This window comes from Anas platyrhynchos, chromosome 2, assembly GCF_047663525.1.
Source record: "Anas platyrhynchos isolate ZD024472 breed Pekin duck chromosome 2, IASCAAS_PekinDuck_T2T, whole genome shotgun sequence".
NCBI lineage: Eukaryota > Metazoa > Chordata > Aves > Anseriformes > Anatidae > Anas > Anas platyrhynchos.
Window position 1 is genome coordinate 74,868,034 of NC_092588.1, and position 27,982 is coordinate 74,896,015.

At 35.7% G+C, this 27,982-nt stretch overlaps 1 protein-coding gene across 6 annotated transcripts in view; it reads right to left on the reverse strand.

The window, feature by feature from the left end:
- Positions 1–27,982, reverse strand: part of SEMA5A (semaphorin 5A) — a 329,372-nt gene that overhangs the window by 86,238 nt on the left and 215,152 nt on the right. For all 6 annotated transcript variants that reach the window (XM_072034957.1, XM_027451744.3, XM_072034958.1 and 3 more), the window contains one exon: positions 10,957–11,164. In XM_072034957.1, the coding sequence (XP_071891058.1) occupies positions 10,957–11,164 (208 nt within the window). The remainder of the gene's footprint in view (positions 1–10,956; positions 11,165–27,982) is intronic.

The following is a 27,982-nucleotide window of genomic DNA, read 5'->3' on the forward strand; positions in this document are numbered from 1 at the left end:
ACTATTTAGAAAGCGAGGAGGACAATTGATGCAAATTATGAAAAGTTTTAAGTGTCTTGGCCTTCCAGTGTTTGCAAGACAAGATGTTGAGTGATCTTCTTTACTGTACTGAGTATCTCTGAGGAAGCATGTTTCATGAAAAAAGAATGCAAAACAAAGTTAAAGGATGACATAATGCACAACTGGCAACCTTGACTGTGCTATTTCTCAATGTAGAAGTGTTCGCTTCTCCAACTTCACAATTCCTTTATATAAATTGTTATATTTCTAACTAAATTTACTTATTTTAAGTGAAACATTTTAAAAGCCTGTATCCTTTTATGTAGAACTAGACTTATTCTTTCCTTGGAGGAAAAAAAAAAAAAAGACTGAGACCCACTGATCACAAAAGAACCTTCCCACCGCCTGAAGTCATCGCACCAGTAACACAGTTAGTTAATAAGGAGAGCCCATTAGAAAGGAACAAGAAACACACATCGTTGTTCAGCATCTACCTCACAACAGCACAGCACTACTGACACATCACTTCAGGTTCTCAAACTGAGTGTTTTTTGGAGGGGGTGGTGAGGATGGTCCCCGTCACAGAGCTTTTTGCTTGGTATCATAGGACTGCAGCAGCCTCTGGAGTAACCTACATTGCCCCGTTGTTTCTTTCAGTCTCTGCTCACATAGCTCCCAGATGATCCTTCTCCCACTTAACTCTTAGATGCCATTTCCACTTTTGCTTTCATTTCCACATTCCTTTCTACTCAGGAAAATCAAAGTGCCTTGCACACCTGCACACAAAATTATATGAAACAATCTGAAACAATCTTGGAAACAGATGTACTATTCTGAGGAAAGCAACAGGAAATTTTCTCTGAGAGGTATTCCTCATGAAGATCCTTTTTTTTTTTTTTTTCCTTTTTCTCTCCTTTCTTTAAATCATTCTGATCATTAAATCATTCTAATTATTCTAATCAATTGTCCCAGTTGTTATTATATTGTAGAAAGTTTTATATTTGAAATCTTATATTTAGACAGTATAGTTATGCCAAGAGTGCAGTTCACCATCACTATCTTTTTGGCATTTTAATTCACCATGCTAAGATATAACTGTGAAATGAAATGGGCCTGGCTTAATAACTGTGCTATCTTCAGGTCTTGTCACAACAGTCCTTCTTGTTCTCCTCCATATTTGAGAGAGTTCTCTTTTTTATCTTAGATCACTTGTTTATATCACAAATATTTCTGAAAAACAGATACATTTTCATGCTTTTAAATGAAAAGACAAGAGGTAATATACAGGTAAATTTTTGTCCATCTTTGCATGATCATGTCATCTTTTAAAACTATTTTATTTTCTTTGAGGAAAAAAATGAATAACAACGGCTAATTATTTTCATCTGTTATGCCTACGTAAAAACAAACAAACAAACAAACAAAAACACAGAGATACCACCATAAGTTTACAGATAGAAAGTGATGAGGATAGAATGAATCTTAAGTATGAAAATGTCAGAACTTCCATCTGAAATATGAAATTTAAAGGGACTATTGTTTTCTCATAATTATGTGTCCTTACTGTGCTCAGTTAAACAAAATGTTATATTGTTGTAAGTCTTTTGTAATGAATCTCTCTCCCAAAAGACAGCAGCAAGAGGAATTGCTTGTAAGCAATTAATGTAAGTATGGAGAGTTGAAAATTGGATACCATTATGCATCTCTATCCCTTTTTCCTCCCAAATTCCTGTCTAAACTAAAGCCATTTTAGATGCTACTGTTGGAACACTACATATATTAACAAAATTAAGATTAGTTCTTTCAGTTGACAGGGCCTTATCAGATAGGGACCAAGTAATTGGCAGAACTGGGTATTACATTATCTATCTTGTCTCTGGGACTCCACCCATTTTCACTAGAGATAAAAAACAATGTTTTGTTTGTTACTCCCAGAAGGTACCAACCCACATCTCCAAGACTTCATGTGATTTGTCCCATTTGCTACAACTGTCAATTTTGTGCAGGAAGGAAATCTGCGGAGTAAACATGAATCAGTTCATTCTAAGACTCTGGATGCAATTTACCCTATCAAAACATTCAATGGCTTTCAGCTTCTATCAAGTAATTCTAATTTCCCTCGATGTCTTTTTTTTTTTTTTTTAATTTACAAAAAGTAAATTATAGGTAGTTTAGTAACTCCTTCCAAGGCATTCATTTGGCTGTGATGGCTCAATATGTCTACTAACAGTCATGCGACACTTAAACAATAGATTTTTACTGACTAGTAACATAATCATAAGTCACACCACTCCAAAGCATGCTAGCAATATCAGACCATTTTCCTCAGCTATTTTATAATCATGACCAAGCAGGCTAGCAAAACTGCTCTACTTTCGTTATATTTGATTTAGTTAGACAGAAAATGAGGCAGCAAGAAATACTATCGGGAGAAATATATATAAAAAATAAATACAGTTCTAGACTAAAAAAAAATTGTGTGCTCTAAAAAAAAGTAAAATAAAAGCTATATACTAATACAATTGATTTCAATGAGATTTCAAAATCTCCTTTCAGTGGAAACATATTTCCATATTAATATACATTTTAACTGCTAATAAACTATCCTCTTGAATTGTCACATTTTTTTTTTCAGAGAATATATAAACATATGATGTGTGTCTTCTGAAACTGTTCAATGAAACATCTTTCACTTTACCCGTACACTTAGAAGGTATTTCAGTCTCCCGACCCTTTCAAATCTTTCCACTGAGATAAGCATGCTTACCTAGTTCCAATTACCGTTAGCTATGACCTGGACACTTTGTATACCAGGAACTGAACTGAGGTCACCACCTTAATTCAGAGAACCCAGATTCCTCATAGCAAATCTGAACAGACAACCGAAGATAAAAGCTAGTCTCATGTTCCCAAGTCACTTTGCTATCCATTGCTGAATGAGTACATGAATCTGATACTAGACTAGAACACAGATACCCCTCAGTGTTTTTGTTACTGATGGTTTTAGAGAGATAAAGAAATATATACGCAATGAAGTAATGCAGAAGAATATAAATGGTGGGCAGAAAATTTGTTATGTCCTAGGAGCACAAACTAGGATGCGTATAAAACATGCAGAATCCTGTTTAATCTTTCCCTGTACCAGTAGAAAAAAAAATAAATAATAAATGTTTAATCATATCAGCTACTCTATATGAACTACTGTTTCCTCCTCTGACTTGAATATATAAGACAATCAAATTGCATCTAGGTATGATTCAATCAAGCAGCATGCACTGCCAATATTAGCCTTAAACCTGCAAGTTGCTCTCTTCAAACACATAATCAGGAATTTATGAATAATTTGTTTAGTTAAGTTGTTTATAACATGCAATTTTCTGAACAAAAATGATTCCAACTGGCCCTACTATGATTCTGGGAACAAATGTGAAAGACAACTCTTTAACAACATGCTCTCTACAAGAGAATGTAGGCTTGCAAAAAAAAAAAAAAAAAAAAAGGTTCAGCTTCCAGCCCTCTGATTAACTCCATGGAGGTATTCACATTGACATGTAGATGCAGTGCTTAGGGATATGGTCTAGCTGCAGACTTGGTAGTGTTAATGGTTGGACTTGATGATCTTCAAGGTCTTTTCCAACCAAAATGACTATATGATTCTACAATTAGAAGGTAGGATCCAGGAAATGCTGGGTCCACCAGGTGCAGCCAGAGTTTTCAGAGCACTGAAGGTTCACTTTTAATGGGCTGAAACTATCTTGTTTCTCTATATCCTTCTCTAACACAAATATTTGCAATTCAGGTACTACACTGAATATATTCCCTCTGCTTGACAAGTGCACAGATACATCTCCATACAGATATGAATCTGCACAATGCTCTAGCAGTGAGTATGGCCCACAGTTCTTGCTTGTCTGCTGCTCTGCAGGCAGCCTGAAAATCCCAGAAAACTAGGATTTGGCTAGGAAAATATAACCTTATTTGCTTCACATGCATATGCTCTAATGGATGCAAGCAGAGGTTTAAGCACATTTCTGCCAAGCTTGACCCTTCACCCCTTTTTCTTCCAGACCCCTCACAGCTGCCTCCCCTCCCTTCACTGTAGCCCCTCTTCCTAGACCAGAGAAGTGGTAATGATGATTGCCCATACAGGACAGATTTGCTTTCATATGGCATCCCTATGTCCGTGAAAAAGACCTGTGCATCTCTAGCAGATATAAATGTAGAGAGGGTACACTACTTCCATACCCTTTCAGTCAGCTGTGACCTAACTTCTTCTGAATTTAAATGCTGGGATTTATTTTATGCTTAGAATCTGAATGAATTATTAAAATAACAGGTCCAGACTTAGGACATACAACTTGGCTCCTTAAAAGTACTAACCAGACTGCAGGTATCTTAATGTTTCAAGGACACCATCACCTCTAATTCCAGAAGTACCTGTAAATACTTCCACTGGCCTGACAGCACATTATGAGGAGCAGATGGTCTTCAAAGTCACTCTGTTTGGGCTTCCAGAAATGGAGCATCTAGACTCCTGTCCTGGAATCCTGCCCACGGTTCACATTGTTGCATCAAGAATATTCTCTCCCTCATATACATTCAGGTCAATAGTAGACTCCAAACTTGGATGTTAATTTTCTGTAAAACTTCAAATAAACGAAAATGTTCATAAAAGATTATAGAGTATTAAAAGAGCTGTAAACAAGTCTCATGAGAAAACAACTAGTGCAATACAGAGCTGAGATGCATAGTGCATGAGCTGGTCTGCCTACAGAGCAATCCAGTATGTGGTATGTTATATTATTTTAAAATAAAAAACTTTCCAGACTTGCAACAAAAAAACACTACCCTGTCTCTTTAACTTCTGTTTTTAGAGAATATACTTGCCAAGTATCAAATGATTTGTGAAGCAATCGCTGGAATGTGGATTGCTTTAAACATATCAGGTGATTTTCAAGAAAAATGTAACAGTAACAATATTGAACTAAAAATTTCTTAAACTTTTGGTATTTTTTAAAGCAAACAAAAAGCATGAATTACATCATAACATATGAAAACCACATGCCTGTGTTAAATTTTTATTTCTTAGTTTACTGCTATGTTTAAAATAATATCCTGCTAATAAAATCTGAATTGCAAATATATAGTCAAGTCCATATGGTTTTCTTACAACTTTTCAAACTAAAAGGAAAAGATATTTCCTTTTTCCTCATCTGGTTACTGCTATAAATCTACAGTGAGCAGTCTGAAAAATTCTACCTGTTAATCAAAATTCCTTCTTGTTTGCCAAAATATGTGCTTATTATACATGTATAGGTCATATGATTTGAAGAGCTGTGATACAACATCTCATGTGCAACAAAAGGTAAATGTCCAGTTTTTCTCTGATGCATTTTGTGGGCTAGACAAAGGCACTTTCACCAAAACCCTTGGTCCTTGAATAGGAAGGTTAAAATATAGGTCAACCTCAGATCTGCAAAGCTTGATTTGTTTCCATCTCCAGTGAAAGACTAATATTCTACTTCGAGTGAGGAAGACATTCAGCTTCTCTTGTTATCCTTGTTCTGCTAAATTTACTAGTGTTCTGGTTAAGTTCGCAGCAACTGAAGGTAACTTTGTAATGTATCTAATACACTATATCTACCTAATGCCTAAAAAATAGACTTTTTATTTCAAAAAACAGGTGCTTATCACCTAGACTCACAGCCGGGATTAAGATTTATCCCAGCCTGTGAAATTTACAAGCATTTTTATTCTGCAATATTACTCTAAAATCACCAGTTCAAGTTAGAATATTAGAACCAACTTGAAGTCTAATGCAGCAGCTTGTTTCTCTGATTTAAAGCGGAATAAAGCTTGCATATTTTGAAATAAAGAAATCCACCTGGATATCCAAAAATACCTATTCTGGAATTATTATTTCAAAACAGCAATTTAAATTCCAAGGGTGGGCCTCTATTATTCTGGACCTATTAGCACCTGGTAATAGTTTAGAACACATTAATGGTTCTATCTTGTATAATATTAGTATAGAGGAATAATTATTCTACTAGGTAATGATAGCCACAGTGTTTTGTTACAATGAAAACAAGTTCTGAGTGAGTGTGAGAATACTTCTGAGGAAGCAACGCTTACAGCCAAGATGAAATAAAGAAATGCAGCAGTGTTCAAAAAACTTATTCCAGTAATCTTGATGGAGTCTTAGGAATGAAATAAATAATCAAATTTGCAATAACTCTCTTAGTGTGTTAGTTAAGCCAGTACCTCTTTTGGTACTGTGCTGCTACTGTTATCTTTTGCATATGTACGGATTGCTTATCTGATAGCAAAGAAAGCAAAATATACATGATGCCATAAAAAGGAGAGGGAAAAGTCAGGGTCACAGTAGAATAACTATGATAATATTCATTAACATTACATACTGGGTCACAAGATTGTTATGTAAAAACAATCCTTCACAATTCCCCCAAAGTTGTTTTTATGCTGTTTACAGTCGCTATCTGTAAAGCTTTCAGCAGATGACGTTATTTATTTATTTAGACACAACTCTAAAGTAAGATTAGTTTTCAAGCCTTTTAAGTGCACAAAACCTATCTTCCATGAGGAATAACAATTCCTGACCCTTGCTCGATAAGATTTTGTAGAACATCAGGCTGATGCAACCTTTCGTTGCCCCTTCTTTTAGACATGATGCACTGAAAACTCCAGTACAAATCGTAACATCGACTGATTTACCTCAGAGAAATCACTGCCATCCAAGGTGGCTTTTGAAGGCTGCAGTTGCCAATAAAAGAAAGCTGACTGGTTCTTTGTTTCAGGGGATGGAATCTTTACCCCTTATTACACATTTTATTCCTTATGACAAAGACACAGAGCTTTCAAATAAAATAGCAACCACTGCAATTTTAGTGATTTTAATAGTTATCTATTCATGATAATCATTCTATTTATCTCACATTATAGTTAATCACTGGGTATACAAAAGTCAGTTGTGTTTTCTGCTTGACCTACTCCGTGCTGAAGGATTACAAGGAGATGTAGAATTCTTATGGGAGATACTATCTCCTGCAAATAATATTGCTGGTCTTCTGTAAATGTGTGGATTGCAATACCCCAGTGACAATAATATGGACATATCTGAAGGACTTTCATCAAATATAAAATAACTGCTCTGCTCATTTCTTCTGGAGCATGAACAAGCCAGGGCTTTTTGGAGAACTGTTTCTAAGAATTATTATGTGCCAAATTATTTTTTCCCTAGCTGATTCCTGAAAACAGTAAGACTATTTGAGCAGGATGGTCAAAACTATTCAACTGCTAGGAGTGCTCTGACGGAGATATCCCCCATGAACACTGCCAATCCAAATAAGTAACATGGACAATTCATAACAATGAAATGGGCAATTCATAAACAATGAAAACATCACAGCATAATGGAAGGTGCTGAGCAATCCACACTACAGGCACGGAGACAGGCTCTGCATGAGATATGCTCTGCTGTCACAACAGTAGAAAAGGATGCACAGAACTGCACTTAGAACATCAGAAATAAAATAATAATTAAAAAAAATATCAAATTTAGTCTCCAAATGTAAAACAATATTTTCAAGGGCCCTAGATAACAGTGTCTGTGGGAGCAGAAACCTACTGGAAGTGGGGAGAGGAGCTGTGAGCTGGTGGAATAGGATGGTCCTGGACCAATGGGTATGTCTCTCGGGGCAATACCACAAAGCTGAAGAGTGTGGAAGCATCAAGTAGAATATCCACTACAATTAAGAAAGTGCAGGAGGAAGAGATTTACAAGGAAATATGAATTATCGAAATATGTACAGCATATCAGAGAGACAGTTAAGGGGACATAATAAACTACAAATAAAAGCAATAACAACTTGTGTTAGAGGCTGGTACATGAAGATAAAACAAGAAATAATGAGACAAAAAGTAAAAAAGCAAAAAAAAAAGTCAGTCTAGAGGAAATTATCTTGACATTGAGATATTAGCTTGTGGAACAGTCTGCTCAACAGAAGGAATGAGTTGCATTGTCTGAAACCTTTGCAATAAACCTAAACAAAAAGATTAGAAAAGATTAGATAGTAAGCACTCTGCTATTGACATAAAAAGAGAACAGATGAACAAGTATACCTTCAGTCTTCTGGCTTTTTTAAGGCTGTTATTTATACACAAGCATGCTTCATTTCTCAAAAAATTATGTGAAGTCAGTATTAAAGGCTACACATGCCCTTGATCTGTGGAATAAACTCTAGTTATTATTGATGGATGTTCAGAATATAGCCTTGGTGCAGTTATACAGCCATAAGTATGATAAATGTGAATAGATAAAATAATCAAAAAAAGAACCCCACTGTCCCAAGGCATTTCTCCCACTAAGGTTTTCCTCTGTTTACCCACTGCTAGAGCATAGAAATAGTTGGCGACATATAAAAAGGGTGTGAATATTAAAAAAAAAAAAAAAAAAGTAATGCAGTGAATGTTTGAGATTATTTTTTTAATAAGCAGTGAAATTTATGCCTCCAAGTAAGGTACCTACAATCTGTCCACATGCATGAAACCAAGCATCCTTGAAATCCAGCATGACAAGCCAGGAAAAACCTAGTCAAGCCATGAGTAAGTGAGAGGTGAAAGAAAGATTTAGTCTTCATTATCCAAACAATCTGAGTCCCTAATGATAGATGATGAGAAGGTGTCTTATTTCATCTAGATCACAGTTGTAAATCCTTTTCTTTCTTACAGAATAGAGCTAGAATTGCTGGTGAGCTTTTACCAGGAAGAAAGCATAGATGGTAATCCATTTGGTGCAATGAATATTTAATTCTTGCAAGCAAAGTGATACAACTACAAAAGATATGGCTGAAAAACCCCACGAGGAATAATTTTATTTCCTTTGAGTAAGTCATTCCAGTGGAAGATGAGAATTCACATTCCTCTGGGCAGAAGAATAAATTTTCATTTGAGAAGGATTTGAGACATTTAACTACTGTTCTACTCAGTAAAACAGGGAGAGCACCACTTCTTTTTTTAAAGCTCTTAAAATCTAGTCGATTAGTCCCCTCTGCTCAAACAGGGAGAGGAATGCCTGGCCTGCAGCTGTGAATGGAGTTTATGACTTGAGGCAACAGTTCCACCCTGTGAGAACAGAAACCTTGCCCTACAAAGTAGACTTGGGAACTGTGCTGACAGAAGCACAGGTACAATGGACCTTGAGAGGCCTCCACATAGGCAACTACTAAGTAGGTTGTCTCAGACTCAGACCTGACCTCACACCTTACAAATAAGGTATGCACTGAATATGGCTGCAGCCTTCAAATATTCCAAGGGGAGTTGTAGGTTTCGTGTAAATACAGAGCACCTATGTTTTTTGAGCACTTCGTGTTTATCATTGCCATCATGAGCACACAGTCCCTAAGAAGACACAGGATACCAACCTGATCTTCCTTCCTGAAATAAACATATATACTTAAGAAAACATGATCAATGTCTTGTACAACCAAAATGGCATAATCATGTTATATACAAGAAGATAAAAAAAGCACAATAATATGTCATTAGATTTTTTCTTTCTCCAGATATGCATACATGCACACACTCATGTCCCTCCCCATTCCAAGCCCTTTGCTTAATGAAAAGGAGGAAACAAAAACATCCTGTTTGACTGGCTAAGCCAAGGAAAGATGAAACTTGGTCCTATGAGGTAGAGACTTGCCTATTACTTTTCCTCAAAGTGAGCTTTGCAGGACTTCCAGTGGGGCTTTGGATACCCTATCACAACTATTTTACTAGAAAACACCTAAAATATGCTTTATAGGACAGCATAAACAGAAAGGGCTTGTAAAGAATTGTAAAAAGGAGAGTAGCTCCCTGGTCTACTCCAGCTTTCCAAGGCAGAGCTTTTCCTCCAGTCTTGTTCTCAAACCAGTAGTCTTTCAGTGGCCTCCTGCATGGCATCAATCCCTACATTGTGCTGGGTCCCTAAGAAAATTCCTTCTGCTGCCTCTGAGCTGCAGCTCTGCATCTTCTTCCTGCAGTCACTTCCATTCTGTGACCACGTGCATGTTCCCTCTGAAAGCCAAAAACTTCTCCATCTGCAAAAAGTCATTAACGTTCATGGAAGGCATAATCCCTATATGCTACACAAATAGATTCAGAGAATGGTTTGGGGTATCATGGAATGGTTTGGGGTATCTTTAGGGATACCCTAAAGATCATCAGATTCCAATCCACTGCCATGGGCTGGGACACCTCCTACCAGACCAGGTTGCCCAAAGCCCCATCCAGGCTGGCTTTAAACACTCCCAAGGATGGGGCATCGACAGCTTTGCTGGGCATCCTGTTCCAGTGCCTCACAATTCTCAAATAAAAACTCCTGAGTACAGCAGCCAAGGAAGGAAACTGTCAGCCTTTTCATCTCCTTTAATAGCCCAGCTTTTCAAAGGAACGTGTAATAAACAAGCTGAAAGAAAATCAAGCTAAAAAAATACAAAATACATCTGTCACAGTTCTCAAAAAGCTCATCACACTCATTCAGTCTCACTGCCATAGAACAGAACAATTGTACTGAATTACTGGAACCACACATATCAAAGGAAGACACAACTAATCAGATGAAATTAATAGTCACTAATGTGTTGCAAACCAGACACAATTTTAGGTAATATATAGAACATGTTTCATGCTGAGCTTTAAACTCCTTAATTGCCATAATACAGTCTAAAACCAAGGGGTAATTTCTAAAAGTTAATTTTCTTGTTTGATCAAACAGAAGACATCCCCAGCGACTGTTCTGATAAATGGTGTACCTAAAAAATCGTAGCTCAGAGAATTACCTGTGCTTCTGTCAGCACAATTCATTTGGATTCCTACTTAAAGTCACTTTTCTTTCCAATTTTTCCTGCAAGCTCCACAAGCATTTCTCTCCAATCATATGAAGCTAGCTGTTACCTGAATGTTTTGTAAAATAGACATCTCTTCAGGGGGACTTTAATCACATGCTCCTGAAGACCCACAAACAGGACACTTTGGCTATGCAGGATCTGAAGACTCCTGATGGGCTCTCGCTGACTCTTCGGTAGGAGTTCAATTTCCTCAAGCAGGCAGCTGCTCGAAGTCTGGTTCATTGGGGCAAGCACTTTCTTAATAGTGCCATAGTCTGCAAAGGCAAGAGGAAAAAATGAGTTATGAAAAATCATATTAGCAATTCTACCTACTTGGTGTCATTTGATGAGTAAGTCTTCATCCTATACAGGATGAATTCTATGAAGCCTCAAAACGTGGGGATCTCATTGGAGTTTCCAATATTGCTTACAGTATAATGAAAAGAACTTGTAAACAACCATTATGTTCTCTGTGTAGTATAAAACAGTAAAAATAATAATAATTTCATTAGTGCAGGACAGACTTCACAGTAGTAGTCTCTCAAAAACAAATGTTCAAAGTTTAAAGCAGCTTGCAAAGCAATAAAGTCTACCATTACCCCATCTGCTTTAAGACTGAATATATTAAAAGCTATGGGTTTTAGACATGTATTGCATTCATTTAATAAAGCACATATGTATGCATAAACACCTATATGTGTCTTAACTGAGCATAGGTGAAGATGGCAATAAAATAAGGCTCTTTCCCTTCTTTTGGTTATCTGGATTTCAACTTCTGAGAAATCACATCTTTTAACACTTGCTCTTCACTTCTACTCTTATTGTGATTTCTAAGCAAAGACCGTTAAGTATCTCAAAAAAGTGTGAGATCACTGACAAGATTTCTGATTCATTCATGCAGTTTTTAAATAATTTAAAAATATGAAAGAACACTTGTTCTGAACACAAAGGACAGCATTCTCACACTGATAAATATTTTAGCTAGCTCTCTGACCAAAGCAGCATTATGCAATTTTCTATGTGCCAGCAATAGTAAATATTAAAGGTCCAACACTGAACACACATTCTGAGATCAACTCAAGTTGATCTTTACTCAACTAAAGTCTTGAAAGTCTGAAAATACCATCTGTGAGTAGGTAACACTCACAAGACAAATATTCTGTCCTGCACCCCAGTGAAAGTGTTTTTCTCCACCACCAGCAGAGGGGCAGAGGCATGGTAGGGAGCTGGCAGTGGAGGCCTCAGGCCCTGCCTTGGCAGCAGGGGGTCACAGCATGGCAGCTGTGGCCTGGTGGGCAGGGGCCTACTGCTTTCCTGGTGCTGGCTTTGCTCTAGGAGGGCATGAGGGGGGGCAACCCCATGCAGTCCCTAGGGGACAGACAGCCCCGCTGGGGCATGGGGCAGGGGACAGTCTGCAGCTACCAGGGCATGGGGTGAAACAGCTAGTAAGCAGATTTGAGAGAATACAAATGGTAGCTGCAAGCAGATTCCAAAACTGAAGAGGAGGTGGAGAAGGTTGAGAACCCAAGGTGGCAATTGCTGTTCAGATCTTCTCCCCTTTCCCGAGGAAGACTGAAGAGTCAATCTAAGACCCGCAGAAATACTGGAAGGGGGCAGCATAAAGGAAAACAGCAGGGAGAGTTAGGAGGAAGTTTAGGTATAAAACGTTAACCACATTGTTAACAAATGTTTTAATAACTAGCTAATATGAGCTTAATTTTATTAGAAACTCCAAACTAATTAGACTCACTTAGAATGCTTTTCTCAATATATAAAGTACATTCTTCTCTCTCTATAGCAAGCTTCTGATTGTGAGATCATAACTGCATGTTAAAGTTTTCTGACTAACCCCTCAATTCTGACTAATTTCTCAATTCCGAGTAAAATCACTTCATACAACTATTTAATTTTTTCTTCCATGTTAGCATACACAAAGTTGTCAGGATTTATCATATGTAAGAGTATTTGTTAAAAAAATTAAACAAAAGAAAAACTCCCATTAAATGACAATTTTAATTAAAATTTAACATTTTGGACCAAAAAAAATATTCTAATTTTGATTATCACTGTTTTTTTGTCAGCCACTTAAAATAGAGACATTAAAAAATAATTAAACCTTTGCCAAGAATCAGTTTTGCTTCACAATTAAGTAATTACTAGCTTGATCAAACAACATAACAAGCATGTGCTTCTGCTAGTGCTTGTTGGGTGCAGACTCTCAACTATAATTACAAGTTTCATGGTCAAAATGTGGTCTGAGAATTATCCAAAAATAAAAATAAAAAAATAAATTAATGTTTGCATTAGTGAAAAACAGATGAGCTTGGGGGAACAGTGAAAGGAAGAAAAGAAGAATGAGTGAAATCATTTTACACATGTGAATAATGAAAAATCATTTTGTAGATGTTAGTACAGTTCTATACCATTCGTCTAACTGGCATTCAACAGATTCAGTGTGACTGCTGATACACTGTACTTGGCATGCCATCTTTTTTTCTGTATTGAGACAAAAAATCAACTATGCATTCAGTATTTGCTTCTCATACAGACTAACACTCCCTCCCTGCTGCTGTGCCAGGCCTGGCATCTACAGACTGAGTCACTTGTGGACACTTCCCCAAAGACAAAAGAGGGAAAAACAAGCAGAAAAACAAACAGGATTGGAGGTCTCTTCCCATGCACATTTAATTTAGGAAACGAGAACATAGACAAGAGAATATGTTTTGCACTTTTCTTCCCGTCAAATGTGTTTGTTATAGAAATCAGAACTGCATTTTTTTTTTTTTTTAAGTTTGGATTTATGGCCTGGAGAATATGGTTACAGCAGCATATTTCTCTACCAGCAAATAAAATATTCTCATTTCAAGAACTGCGATTGCCTTCCTCAACACAGCTGTCATTGCTCTTGTCCTTTTTCCTTTTTATCTTGGCATACAGTCTCCATTCCTTCCATTTCCATCCGTTTTTTTTTTTCAGCATCTCCCAAGTGATTCCTTTTCCATTTATCTTCTGATAGGATCAGCACTCATACAGAAATGTCAAAAGTCATAAATGACTGGGCTTTAAGTGAAGAAGCAGTGTCAGAGATCCTATAGATTATCCCAGAGAAACACTCTACTTCAGCAGCAATGCGGTCATATGCCTGATCAGTCAAAAAGAACAAAATCTTATCTGAGATCTACCGCTGCCTCAGCAGGCTCTCCTACTTCTAATCATCCATAACTTACCTCTTTTGCTTTAAATTCCTCTTGACTATGTTTCTGATTTTGCATGGACCATCTAGCAGCCCAAGCAAGGGTAACAATCTGTTTATATTCTGCAACTTTGAGAGAGGTAGGTTCCCTGGATTGGCAGCAATGTTCATTAGAGTATGGTATTAGCAAGGGGATGTAGTTTTCAACCTATAAACCTCTTCAACTATACTAACATGTAAATAATTGCTATGCCAGGCTTTCTTACAGCAGAAAATCATATCTATTACACCAGTACTTTCAAAAGCCGGGTACTTTGCTCAAGACTCCAATTCTACTACAGTGTGCAATATTACATATCATATAGATCACAGGTTTCCTAAAGAACCTGCAACAGCTCCATCCTCAGAATTGTTGACTGTTCAGCCATTTTCACATCACGGTTGAAAAAAAAAAACAAAAAAAAACAAAAAAAAAAACAGTAGTAGGGAAACAAAAAATAGAAGTAGGGAAAGAAATCATTGTTGAACACAGCTCTGGAGCATGGAGCTTTTCAGACCTGTCAAAATCTTTCAAGGAAATGTAATCTTTATAATCACACTAACTGTCCACTTCTGCCCAGAAGTGAAGAACAGGAAACACAAAACTCCCTAACGGATAAAACTTTTTTCCCCACAGACACAGTGAAAGTCCCAGTTCATCACAGATGTCAAAGCTGAATCCAACTCTTATTCAAGAATCCTGACAAATCCTAATGAATGGCATGTTCAGATGCTGAGAGTAAGCGAGACATGCTGGAATAAATCCAGACACTGTCAGCCTTGGTTTAAAGATTACCAAGTATACACAGGAGAAGTAAAAGATAATGATATTGGTCACAACGAGTAAATAATGGAGTAAATAATGTGCTGTGTTAACTTTTACTGAAAGACTTTTAAAGAGACCTACAAAACCAGCAATGGCATGTTAGAAATACAGTAACTATGAAAGAAGATGAAGAGGAAAGAAAAAATCTAGTTGAAGTATTAATATGTAATGCACAAAAGAGTATGAAGAACTGAATGGAAAACATGAGATGAGATTGTAGAGAACAAGCTTGGAGGCTACAGAGTCCATAATGAACAAAATGGTAATGGTTCAAAATCAAAACTCTAAAACTAAATAGCAAAGTTTAAGATACAAATAAAGCACAGCTAGCAATGGAGAACATTGCAAGAGTGTGCTTGAAACCATATCAATGGTGACATCTTCAAAGAACAACAGAAAATGAACACACAAATGCAGATGCAACAAACTAATAAAAATCTAATCTCTCAAGTTTCGTAACAGTTTCAAGTAAAAACATCTTTTACAAAATGTCCAAAGTGAGACAGAATTGAAGCATATACATTGACCTCTTTAAATGAAGAAAAAAAATAAATCTGTTATTTACTTTTCAGGGGGGAAACAGTCCTAATTCTTGCCATAGCTGACAGTGAAACAAAACCTAATTTAATCTTCATTTTAATATGGCTCTGCATAGGACCTTGGACAGGGGGGTTGTCTCTTGAAAGCAACCTAAAACAGCAGTAGCAGACAGAATCTAAGTCTACATCTTTCAGAAGAGAAGCCTATGGTATTGGCTTTTAGCAATGTTGCCAAAAAAAAAAAAAAAAGTCTTTGGTGCCTTCTAAATTGTACCAGTTGAGAACAAAACTAACTTGTATATTACTCTTAAGTATATCCTCATGCTAGCTAATATTAGTGACTTAACAAATATTCCTGTACTGTCTGAGGACCACAAGGTGCCTTGACAGATCTGAAATTCCACTGCTTACATATACCAAGAAAAAATTAAACAGTATAGTTGACTGCAAATTATAAACTAAGAACAACCAATATAAATAAGGGCCTATTTTCCTACATAGTATTGTTTAGAAAAGTAAAATGTCTTAAGTGTATCCAGCTATAACTTAAGAGATGAAAAAATCTGGCCAATATGGAGGAAAGGTGCAGTCAACACAAGATAGAAAGTGGATGCTAAACATTTGTAACCAAACTTGAATGAAGTATCATCTCTGATAAAATATACTATTCTATCTTGATATACTGTGAAAACAGTCTACTTTATAACCTTAAAATCTGTCAACATAGTAATCAGGGTTTTTTGTTTTAAGCTAAAGTTTAAAATTAACAGATGCATATTTGGGGGCATACATTTTAAAGCGTAGTTGAAATGGATACAAAATACATATGTTTTCAAGGACTGCAATTTGGAATATACTTCAGAAAATGGTATTTTTCAACTATTTTGTTTTTTTTTTTCCTTTATGCAGTGCTTTTGCATACTATTTTTCTATTCAAATCATTTTTTCCAGTGGGAAAATAAAAAAAAATTCAGACTGTACTAAGACTGTTGAAATGCAAGAAAAAAAATTGTGAATGTTAAATTTCTTTTAAATATTATCCGTGTGTGTATATAAACAGTATGTACAGTCATCATATAATTGTATTATTTAAACACCTTAAAAAAAAGGGGGGGGGGGTATTAATAAGGTTGTCCTCAAAGCAGAGGTCTTTCAGAAGAAAATTAAATTGAGTTAAAAAAATAATAATAATGTGTGCATATGAGTGCATAACAGTACAAAATCAAAGTGCAAGGTGATCAATAAACATACTTAAGAAATAAATAAATTTTAATCACTGGTATTTACTTTCTTCTACTGCAGGAACTGAAAGAAAGCAAAGCAAAACATGCATTTGGTTAATGGCAGAAATTTATTGCAATGACAGAAAGTATTAGGTTGCATAATGGCTTATGTGCTCAACATAGAAAAAAGACACAGGAACAGCTAATGCAGCAGCTGGTTGTGCTTAGAAAGGGAAAGCCCAGGCCTTATGATTTAGCAATCTGTGTAAAATAAAATAAAATAAAATAAAATAAAATAAAATAAAATAAAATAAAATAAAATAAAATAGATGCATATGGTACACAGAATATGAGAGCATTCAAAACCCACTCTTTTTTGCTCTTCCTTAAACTAACTTTAAAATTAGTTAAATAATCATTAGAATATGGATAATTAAAATCTTTGCTGTAATCGGTTTGCCCATGTGGGGGTGGGGTACAATTTCTTTTAAAGCAAGGGGAGAAGGCTTAGAAGATAAGAGAAAATAATCATCCTCTGTTACTTAATGAATCTTTTACCTCCAGTTTTCTGAAATATATATATATATATATATACACTTGAATTACAGGGATGGGTTTTATCACACTATAGCCCAAAGGACAAGTGAACGACCCTTCAACCCTTCTGCTTTAGAAATTAAAAATACTATTAGAAAATGTAGTACCTCTACAGATAGATACAAAAAGAATAGAGTTTGATTTTAAAATTCCCAACCTAATTTACTGAGTAGTACTATATTGTCTTTTTTTTTTTTTTATGTATACTCTTTACTTTCCATCCTATCTTCAAAAAAAAAAAAACAAAAATTGCACCTCAAAAAAATTAATATGGATTCTGATGCTTTATCAAGACACAAATTTCATTTTTTTTTTAGCTAGAGAAGCTTCTTAGTGCCCTACTCGAAGAGAAGTTCAGCTGTAGCTCTGTAAGTAAGAAGAGTTTCTCATGACTGTATGTCAAAATTTAACATTAATTTATTTTATGAAGGGAATATTTATGTACTATCCTTTTTACACAAGATACTGAATTGCTGCCTCAATGACTCCTTTGATTAAGAAGCACTGACCTAGATGTTAGTTATTCCAAAATCAGGAGCTTTCCTCAAATAAAGCCACGTGTTTGGTAGAACATAAAGAAAATGCAAATTAATGAAGAACATTGCTCAAAAATAAAATGAAGACAAAATAAAATGTAGCCCTAACACATTTTCTGGATTGTTTGACTATTGAAGATTAAACACCACCACCAACTCAAACACACTACAGGAATTTAGTTTCTATCTTCAAATACAACACTTTTGAAATGTATCTATCAAAGAAAAACAAAGAAAATCATGACAACTGGCATCTCAATCCTTTCTTTACTGCTTTCCAGAGAAAAGTTTTTAAACATAATGAATTCTTTTGAATGCTTCTATGCCCTGTAGACTTAATTTCCATTTATTATGAAATCCAACAAGAACACATTCAATTTGCAGTTGAATCAGCAAAAGCTTCCAGTAATCAACATGCAAAATTTTAAATACCCACTTTAATAAACACAACATCTTCTGCTCCTCAAAGTACAATAGATTCTAAGTTGGTACTATTAAGGTTTCCATTAGCAGTGTTGCCTGTGAATCAAAAAGGTATTACATTTTAGAAAACAACGTAATTTGTGTACCATCCCTCAGTGGCCATTTCATGTCTCGTGTTGAGCTGGAATTTAAACCCAGCTGAAAGATTTAAATACAACTCATTCAAAAATTTTCAAATAAATAGACAATTCAATTTCTAAAGAGAAATTCAGATTTACCTGAGATGAAAATGCAAAGCAACTAGTAGCTAAAGCAGAGCAACGTGCCTTTCTGGAAAGAGTACATCTATGAAATTCAAGCTGGTAATCCCTAAAATTTAAAAATATTTTTACTGCTTCCCCTTGGTCTTTTCTAGAAGCTTAAGCAAGAACCCACGCTAAACAACAAAATACATTCTGGATTATCATCTCAGACTCCACATCAGTTAGGTCTATTTTCTTCGCAAAGACTTTCAAATCAAATCACCCCCTTTTTCAGCTTGCTAGATTGAAGCTTGTATACACTAGCAGCAATTTTTTTACTCTCTTTAAACCTTAAACAGATGTTTCATGTTGTCCGACAAAATAAACAAAGTACTTTTAACAATCTCAAAATGTATGTATTTTGAAAAAATCATGCTCATTGTCACACCTTTATTTACTACTTCTCTTCCATTTTCAGTCTGATAAGAGATTTTCAGCTCATCAAAGATGTGAGTGAGAGAGATAAGATGCATGTTCACAAAATTTTATCTGATTTGGAGGTTCTGAAACCATCTGTAACACAACACTTAACTTACTCAGAAATAAAACGTAACTTTAGAATACCTTTTAACAGCTATCTACCTAATACCTATATAGCAGCTACAGATCTTTTACAGTCTACAGTCAATGAAAAACTGTTTAATAACTAAAATTTCAACCAGTGCTGCATTATTTTTATTTATAAGACATAAAGCAGTACCTATTTTAAGGCTATATGAAACAGTATCTTTTCATAATCTTTTACCTGCAAGATCATTTTATTACATTTCAGTTATAAAAGTTTTAACAAAGAAAATGCTGTTATGGATCAATTTGAAGATTTGTGAGATATGTATCCAATTGCCATCTTTCTCTCTCTTGAGCCTTCATATGTGAAACTGGTATTCAGAACAGTAATACCATCTAAAGGAAAAAAAAAAAAAAGGGAAAAAAAAAAGAAAAACACCTTGGAACTTCACTTTTTCTAAGACTGTTTTATGTAACTATAAGAACAGCTTACTACCTTTTCTCACTGGAGATTTCAAACCTCTTTTGTTATGGTGTTTTCTGGCACACTGGCTTGATTTACTGAGAAATCAAAACCAGTGATACACATTTACCTAATTCTTCCTTGATGTACAGGAGATAGTTGAACTAAAGTCTCAGCTGCAGACAGGAAAAATCATGGTCTCTGAGAGTTGCATTACCATGCACCACTGAGGAAGAGTATCGAACTGCTGGGAACAGGGAAGGAGAGAGATAAGCAATATATACTAAGTCTGTGAAAAGTACCTCTTCCTTGCTTTCAGCAGGTTCTGATGTGATTTTATGCTCTGCAAGTAAAAGGTGCCTTTCATATCCTTGGGGAATTTCAGGGAGCACTTTCTGCTTATTTAAAAAGGCGTTGGAAAAATATTTTAATAGTCCTTGCAGCATGGTCTGGAAGCAATAAAACCTCTCTAGCTGAATTCTCTGCCTATTTGGCTTGTGAGCTGCTGTGCTTCTTCTCTCCGGCCAGATGAACCATGCATTCTGCCTGCAGAATAATATACCACCAATAAGTGGATTTAGGAGGCTTCCTCCCCCATCCACAGCCACCCCTTCTCTTCTGAATTAAGCATTCAGCAAGGAGGTGGAACAGATGGCTTTGAACTCTGAACTCCAAGAGGAATTAAATCGCAGCTCGTCATACCCCATATGGGTGCTGCTACCATCAGGATCTCTGAATCAATGGAATGGCCTTTCTCTGTCATGTTGCTGTGTTCATAAAGGAGGATAATCCTATGGATGTGTATCAGACTAGCTCAAGGCACAGCTACTCAATCGTGTTCCCATACCAAGTATCATTATTTATATCCCCTTGAGAAAGTTATATTAAAATGTGCACATTCAAACGTATTGCAATACTTAAGATACTAACATTGGTTTAAGAAATGATGATTCTGCAGAGAGTATGTGGTTAAAACTACAGCATAACATGAAGCTTTAATGAGTTGGAGAGCAGAGAGATGTTTCTTGGAACTTGGCAAACAGGTGATTGACACAATTTCAAATTTAGCTTTAATACCCTGCACTCTCTCTTTTTCTTCACTGTGAAGGTATCAGCAAATCTCATGTATACCATATGAAGCAAAAGCACAATTCATGACAACATCAAGCACAAAGTCCTTGATCTTACCAAGTGATCACCTCGTGCTGCATTTGTATTTAATTTACCCAATATCCATAAAAATAACTCAGCAAAATAAAATTTACAAGGAGCATGACAAATGTAGCCAGCATTTTTATTTTTATTTATTTTTACAGCAGGCTGGCATGCAAAAAGACACATTTTTCCAGCTTAGAAAAAGAATGCATTTCAATGTCAGGTTCAATATGAAATAGAACAAATGTCAAGACTATGATAGTGCATAAAACCTGCAGACAAAAGTAGACGTACATATTTATTGCCTTTTATCATAATTACTATATTTGAAGCAAACAGATCCTACCCATATGCACATTAACCTGAATGTGCTATCAGACTACTTTTACTTTTTAGAAGTCTCAAATATTTCTGTTTGTTGAATATGAATTCTTCTTATCAACATATTATGACAAGAAACAGCATGTAAGGAGTCTTTAGGGATGTACCTAAGGTTTTACTTCAAGTGAGCTATCTAGTTTGTACCTCCAAACAAAAGCAAATTAATACAAATTAGGCTGCAGTTCAGATATAGCATTTCTCTTTGGTGGTTGAAAGCTGTGTTACTGGCAACACTCCCAGATGTGAAAAACATTGGGAGTTTTCTCAAAAAAAAACAAAACATTGGGAGTTTTCACTCCCAGACGTGAAAACATTTTACTCCCTAAGACCAGTTAAATGATCACAGACTCATCGTATAATTCAGGTTGGAAAGGACCTCTAAGATCATCTAGCCTGATCCTTAACCTAGTACTAAAGTTCACCACTAAACCATGCTACTAAGTTCTAAATCTACACATTTCTTGGAGACCTCCAGGAATGGTGATTCAATCACTTCCCAGACCCAATATCAAGAGGTACAAGTGAAAGCATATATTCTAGAGAACACCCATTTCAAAATATTTTGTATTAACAGACATTCTTGTTGGCATCATCCAACTTTTATTTTACTAAAAATCACACATACACACACACAAAACCTGAAACTGAGGCAAAGATGACACAAGTCATATGTAGCCTCTTGGTTCTGAATGGGAAACATTACACCTGTCAAGAGACACCTAATTTTCATATGATGGATTATGAAAGGAAACAGAAATATAGTTATAAGGCTGCTGCTAAATAAAACAATTCAAAATGTAATTAATAAGTCTATATTAAATTCCCAGAAGCTTCTTCTCAGGAAGAGAAAACATTCCAACTTAAGATAGACCGATAACATTTAATCAGCATCTAGGGTTGAACTGCTCAGATAGTGCAAATACATGTGTAACCTCTTAATAAAACAGTAGGGGAAAAAAAAAAAAAAAAAAAGAAAAAAAACACATAGATATTAATTGTAAGATGAAATGGTTGTTATGATTTAAAGCTTGCTATCTGACAGAGCAGCAGTGAAAAATGCCATGCTGTACACAAAGGATAAAATCACTATGGAATACAGACCCTGGATCACTGCCAGTCTTCTAAAGTTGAGGTGTATTAACTCTGATTGGATCTGACCAGACAGGGAGTGCTTATTGCTCCTATTACTTTTTTATTGTCTTCTCTTTGTGCCACCACAATAAATAAGTACCTTGTACTACCCAAAGCATGCTATGAATATGGTAGTGTTTTCCCACTGAATAAATTTTCCAGCACCCAGATCAAAGAAGCACTTACATGCACAAGTGGAGAAAACTACTTCTCAGATAATAACCCACAATAAACCTTGCCTGATTTCTTAACTGAGTCATATGCAGCTATTTTGATTGGAAGTGTCAGAAAGACAACTGACTGCTGTAGCAATCCAGTAGCATTGTAAATTTGGCTGACTAGAGTGAGTCAAGGGCTATCTTCTACTCAAACTCATTTGCAGCTTGCACAGTATGTGTCTGTATGCCTCTGTCTCCAGATGAGCCAAATCCAGTATATATAACCAGTACAAATCTACTATGATTTGCACAGAATGTCAGCAGCAGTTTCAGCCTAAAGCACAACTTTTGTCCAAAATCAGAGAAGGAAAGAAAGATGCTGTCACTCATTTTCTTTCCAACAGAATGTAAATTAGGAAGTAAATGGACATGAGGCAGCAGCAAAATTGCTATTAGAGACATGAACCTAGAACTCCTCCCTAGCAGATTTTCATCTCACTAACCTACAACATTAAAGCGGCAATAGCTATAATATATAATGTATATTATCATAATACATTATATTCTTTGTATAAGAGTCTAAAAGTTGAGACATCTAGTAATAGGGCAATAGTAGAAAAATCAGCTCTTATCTCCTAGACAAGAGAACCAGACACTGTGTTGGTTGTGGTCATTCCCATTCCTTCTGAACATGTGCAGTTATAGAAACAAATTTCCAAGATTTGTGAGATAAGAAAAATAAAAAATAAATTAAAGGAATGACTCTGTATACAAGTGAGTCTTCTCTGCAAATGCTTTTTATGACTCTTACTCAGTACCTTGATACAGTAAAATACAGATGAAGCCTAATCTACATGTTTGTGAATCTACCTGCAGGTTACGTGACACTTCATTGAAAGGCCGCAATACTGTCAATAACATAACATTTCATTTACAATTACTCTTTCAAGAAAAATAAATAAATAAATAAATAAGAAACAACAAACACACCGATTACTAGTGGCACTGCTTATATTTGCTTAGTCATAAACATTTGGATTTACTGAGGCTTACTGAGAAAAATGCTGCAAAATGAAGAAGCTCATAAATGTGAACAAAAAGAATTCAGTAGAATATCCTATATAACAATAACTTTACTCACACAGCTCATACTGATTACCATATATATGATGTCATCATACTTGTGATCCTCCATTTCCTTCTTTTCAGGGTCAAAAGGAGTTTCATGTAGGGTTTGAAATATTTTGATTTCATAAGTATTCAGCTTTCTTCTTTGTTTTGCAATGGGTTCATTAAGTCACTCTTCTCCTTAAATGAAAGGCTTTTCGAAAGTAAAAGGCCTTGCAGAATATTCTACAGATGTTAAAATGCTCAGTGATGTACCAAGATGCCCAATGCTTTCTGAAAAGCTCTTGTATAGCCAGGTCCCTTGAAATGGAACACTTCCACCCCACATCTCTCAAGAAGGGTCCTGAACACTGACTGAGTATTCACACAAGAGTTACACACTGTTTGTTGTGGTGCAGGAAAAAAATAAAAAATAAATCTGGTGCTAATAGAGACATCAGCCTTAAAGGCAGCAGGAACACCTCCTCCACCATCAGCTTCACATTCTGTTCTTTAGAATCACCTACTAACACATGAATGTAGGGGTTTCCTTTCCTTGCCAAGGAGATGAGGTGATAGTCTAAAAAACTTGGAAGGAAGAAGGGAAGGTTATTTGGTCATCCTAAATTTGTAAAGTAGTCAAATAAGTGTTGAGAGCTCAGCAACACTGACAAAAAGGAGCTTGCCCCCTTGGAGTGGAATGGAAGGTTGAGATGAAATCTCAACCAGCTCTTCACAGCTTCTCTCCTTCTTAGCCTGTGTATTAGTCTTGCTTGCATGCAAACAGAGCCGGCTGTTCTTTGGGCAGTGGCTGCTTTTGGCACGAATTCTGACTTCCAGTGATGGCATAGAAGAGCCCAAGCCGTATGTTCTTTGGACATTTATTTACAGTCTTTATTCAATAGAGCTGGGCAATTATAAAGACATAACCATAACTTGTGAACAGACAAAAAGGCTTCTCCTACTTAAATTTGTCCCATGAGAACAGAATACAAATGCCATCTATTTGCATCAAGCAATTCACGAACATGCTATCTAAAATATGAACAAACTATCTGGGCAAATACCAGTAACAAACTAATCAAAATCATGACCTATTTATGAGTTGACAATAACAATAAAAAATGACTACAAATAAATAGTGGGTAATTTGTGAACCAAATAAAGGGCAATGGTTCTCACACATAAATTGCTGTCAATGAATAATTTAACCAGCTCTACTTAGAGTCATCAATTTATTAAGAAACCTCTTTAGCGCTATCTGACTGGAGCTGGCAGAATGAAAGATCTTCACACAGAGTGAAAAAGCCAAGAGAAATCATTAGGAAACATCTAAAAATCAGGGTTTGATTCTCTAAAGTCTGACAGTATTATTTGTAGCCTGGACTTCAAACATGGCCATTCCAATCTGGTAACATTTTAAAGACACTTTGCCCAGTACAGGTGACACGATACATAAGGCAAATCAACTTTTCTGTGTTTAAATTACCTAGTAAAATGGCTATGGTTTGCACTACCTTTTTTTCTTTTTATTCTGAATGGAAAATATTATAAATATTCTGGCAAGAGCATATAAGAAGCATTCTCAGTAATAACATTAGCATGAATCCCAGAGTGAACATTAGACTCTCAAAGCCAAAACAATGCAATCTTTTTTCAGGCTTTGCAGCAAAATGTTTCATGGAAAGATTCATAATATAAACAAGGCGTTCATTCAAGTAGATTTTCCTTTATCAGTTATGGTCACTGAAAAAACAGCAGAGGATAAGGTTATTCCTTTGATGATGTACTGCATAATTTTTTTTTTTAACAATGTTCACAATCATCATGTTGCTGACTGGTGTCTTCCAAGGTGCACCATTTCTAGACAGAAAAGTAATTGGTAACTGCCCATGCTTCAAAGCTCTTAAAACGATACCACAAAAGGCCAGGAGGACAAGAAGTTACAGGGAAGTATTTTTAAAAACACTGAAGTGGAGGTTTACAAGTGTGTATAAACACACTATGCCTTTATCAAGGAAAGACAGAATCAAAGCAACCATTTTCTTTTAATTTTTGTAGTATCTGAACAGACAAGAAAGAGTTTTAAAACTGTAACTATAGTTACAGTTAACTAGCGTGCTACAGTGCATATGCCCCATTATCTATCTGCACTCTGATTTTTCCTGCTGTTCTGTTTTTGAACTAGAAAGCATTAATACATACAAATAGTCTACCTACCACTTTCACACTTGAGTTGTGATTCAAATTATAACTACTTTAAACATTGTTATTATTGCATTTATATGGCAGTTTCTAGACTAAAAAAGGTGTTGTTAAACTTACAGGAAATATCTAGAGCTTCTTTCTAAAAAAAATCTATCTGCAGATTACTTTCAATAATCTCAACACACTTGAGATAATACAGTCAGAAATAGTGTCAAACTGGGAAAAAAATGCAGTCAAATTAAGTTTTGATGCTCTCTTCACCATGTATGAAATGTATATAAGCATATATTTTTGCTTATAATGTTAAGGTCCATAGCTTCACACTTACTGCATATATTATGACACTACGCTCATTATATATGAAAGCTGCACACTTTGATCAGAACCTGTAGTCTGCCAGGAAAATGACAATATTTCCTCCAAGATTTTGAAAAAAGAAATGCTACCTTCCTGAACTTCTTGGTACAGCTTTCGTAATATACTCTGGTCATCTTTAAGTCTCAAATAAAACTTGTCCTTATGGTACAAAAATTCAGGCTCAGTTAAGTGAAAAGTCCACTCTTAGCATACAGATAAGCTATGCAACCAACAGTAAATATTTCTTCACGTTTCACTAGATCTTTGTAAATTAGCTATACCCTAATTTCATCAGTGCTAAAACATAAATTGCCATAATCAAGATCCACCACCAGGCATACGTAATTTCTGCTCAGGATACAGAGGGTATATATTCTGCCTACTGAGACAAGTACTGAGATAATGTGGGATTTTTTTCCACCATTTTTAAAACATGACCTTGAAATTTATTTTCAGACAATGTCAATGTTATTTTTTCTCAAAAGCCAGCAACCAGAAACTGGTTTCACAATACCCTCAAACTAAGACATCAAATCTAAGAATTTTCTTATTTGTTCCAATAAATCAATACATTTTGTAACAACCTTCTAAGTAAAGGCTATTTGGAGTATATTTTCTCAAGCTTTTGCTCTTGTTGTAGTATCCTGAAAAACATTTTGGATACATTTTTTATATTAGCAAAGTTTTTAATCACAGGACACCTAGGCACATAAATTGAAAAAAAAATAAAATTAAATTAAAGGGAGAAAGAAAAAGGAGAGGAGAAAAGGACAAAAGGACAGAGAAAGGGGAAAGTGCACAAAACTATGAAATATGTAACACCATTTTGTTTTTACTTTTTCTGAAATTTAAAAAGTAGTCAGAACTAGTCAGATCATTCACTAACCTGCTCCGCCTTTAACCTATTATTAGAGACAATTTGTAGTTCAGAACTTCTGTGAATTCTTTCCTTGAAATGTTTCAGGGATTTCTTCCTTCCTAAAGACAGCATCACTGTGCTAGTTCTAAGCAACAGCAAATGTGCAGGAATTGATATATCCTTTCGTTCTCTGTTAGAAGTCAGGGCAGCAGAAGATTAAGATGTATTTCCAAAGTAGGAGAACATATTTTTGATACCAGCAGTAGCTGTTAAATCCCAGCACATCAGAATCTCCAGAAGAATGATGACTTTGCAGAGCTTTAAGAAATTAAGACTGTTTACACAGCAGATTAATGCATTTGTTTGCTTATTCCCAGTCTCTCCTTAAGTAGTATTATCTCTACTGAAGTCTTAATGAAATTAGATTACACTTTTAATACTGTCAGGGATATTCTCCTCTGTCATACCTGTATTCTGATAACAGGTCGGAGAAGTAGGTGAATATGAGATGCGGGAAGAAAGAATTTTCTCTTAACTACTTCCTATCTGCTTCAAAGAATAGGATTTTTGCTTTGATTAACAAAGACAGAACATTCATTTGTATTCAATCTAATCTGTTTACCTATCTACTGAATCAGTTTTGTGATTTTTAAGAGGCAATTTTATAAGAATGTTGCAATGAATTATAACTACAAAACTTAGGCAGAATACATCCCCCACAGCATGGGTTGGATTCATCCTGCTTTATGGCAGTAGGTATAAATTCCTTACCACCAGTTATCAGGAGTTGAACGTATTTCCCTTTTGGCACCAAGTAGTACAGTGACATCTATTCTCACAGGGTTGTTTAAAAATGCAGTTGAGACCAACCAGTTTGCATACTGTACTGGAGTGCGACAGACAGGATAATTCAGGTTGGAACAGACATCAGGTGGTCTCAAATCCAATCTTCTGCTCAAAGGAGAACGAGTCGTAACATAGACTGGATAGCTGTCTAGTCTTGAAAACCTTCAAGGGTGGAGACTACACAACATTTCTGGGAAATCTGACCCATCACTTGACTTGCCCAGAGAAGCTGTGGATGCCCCA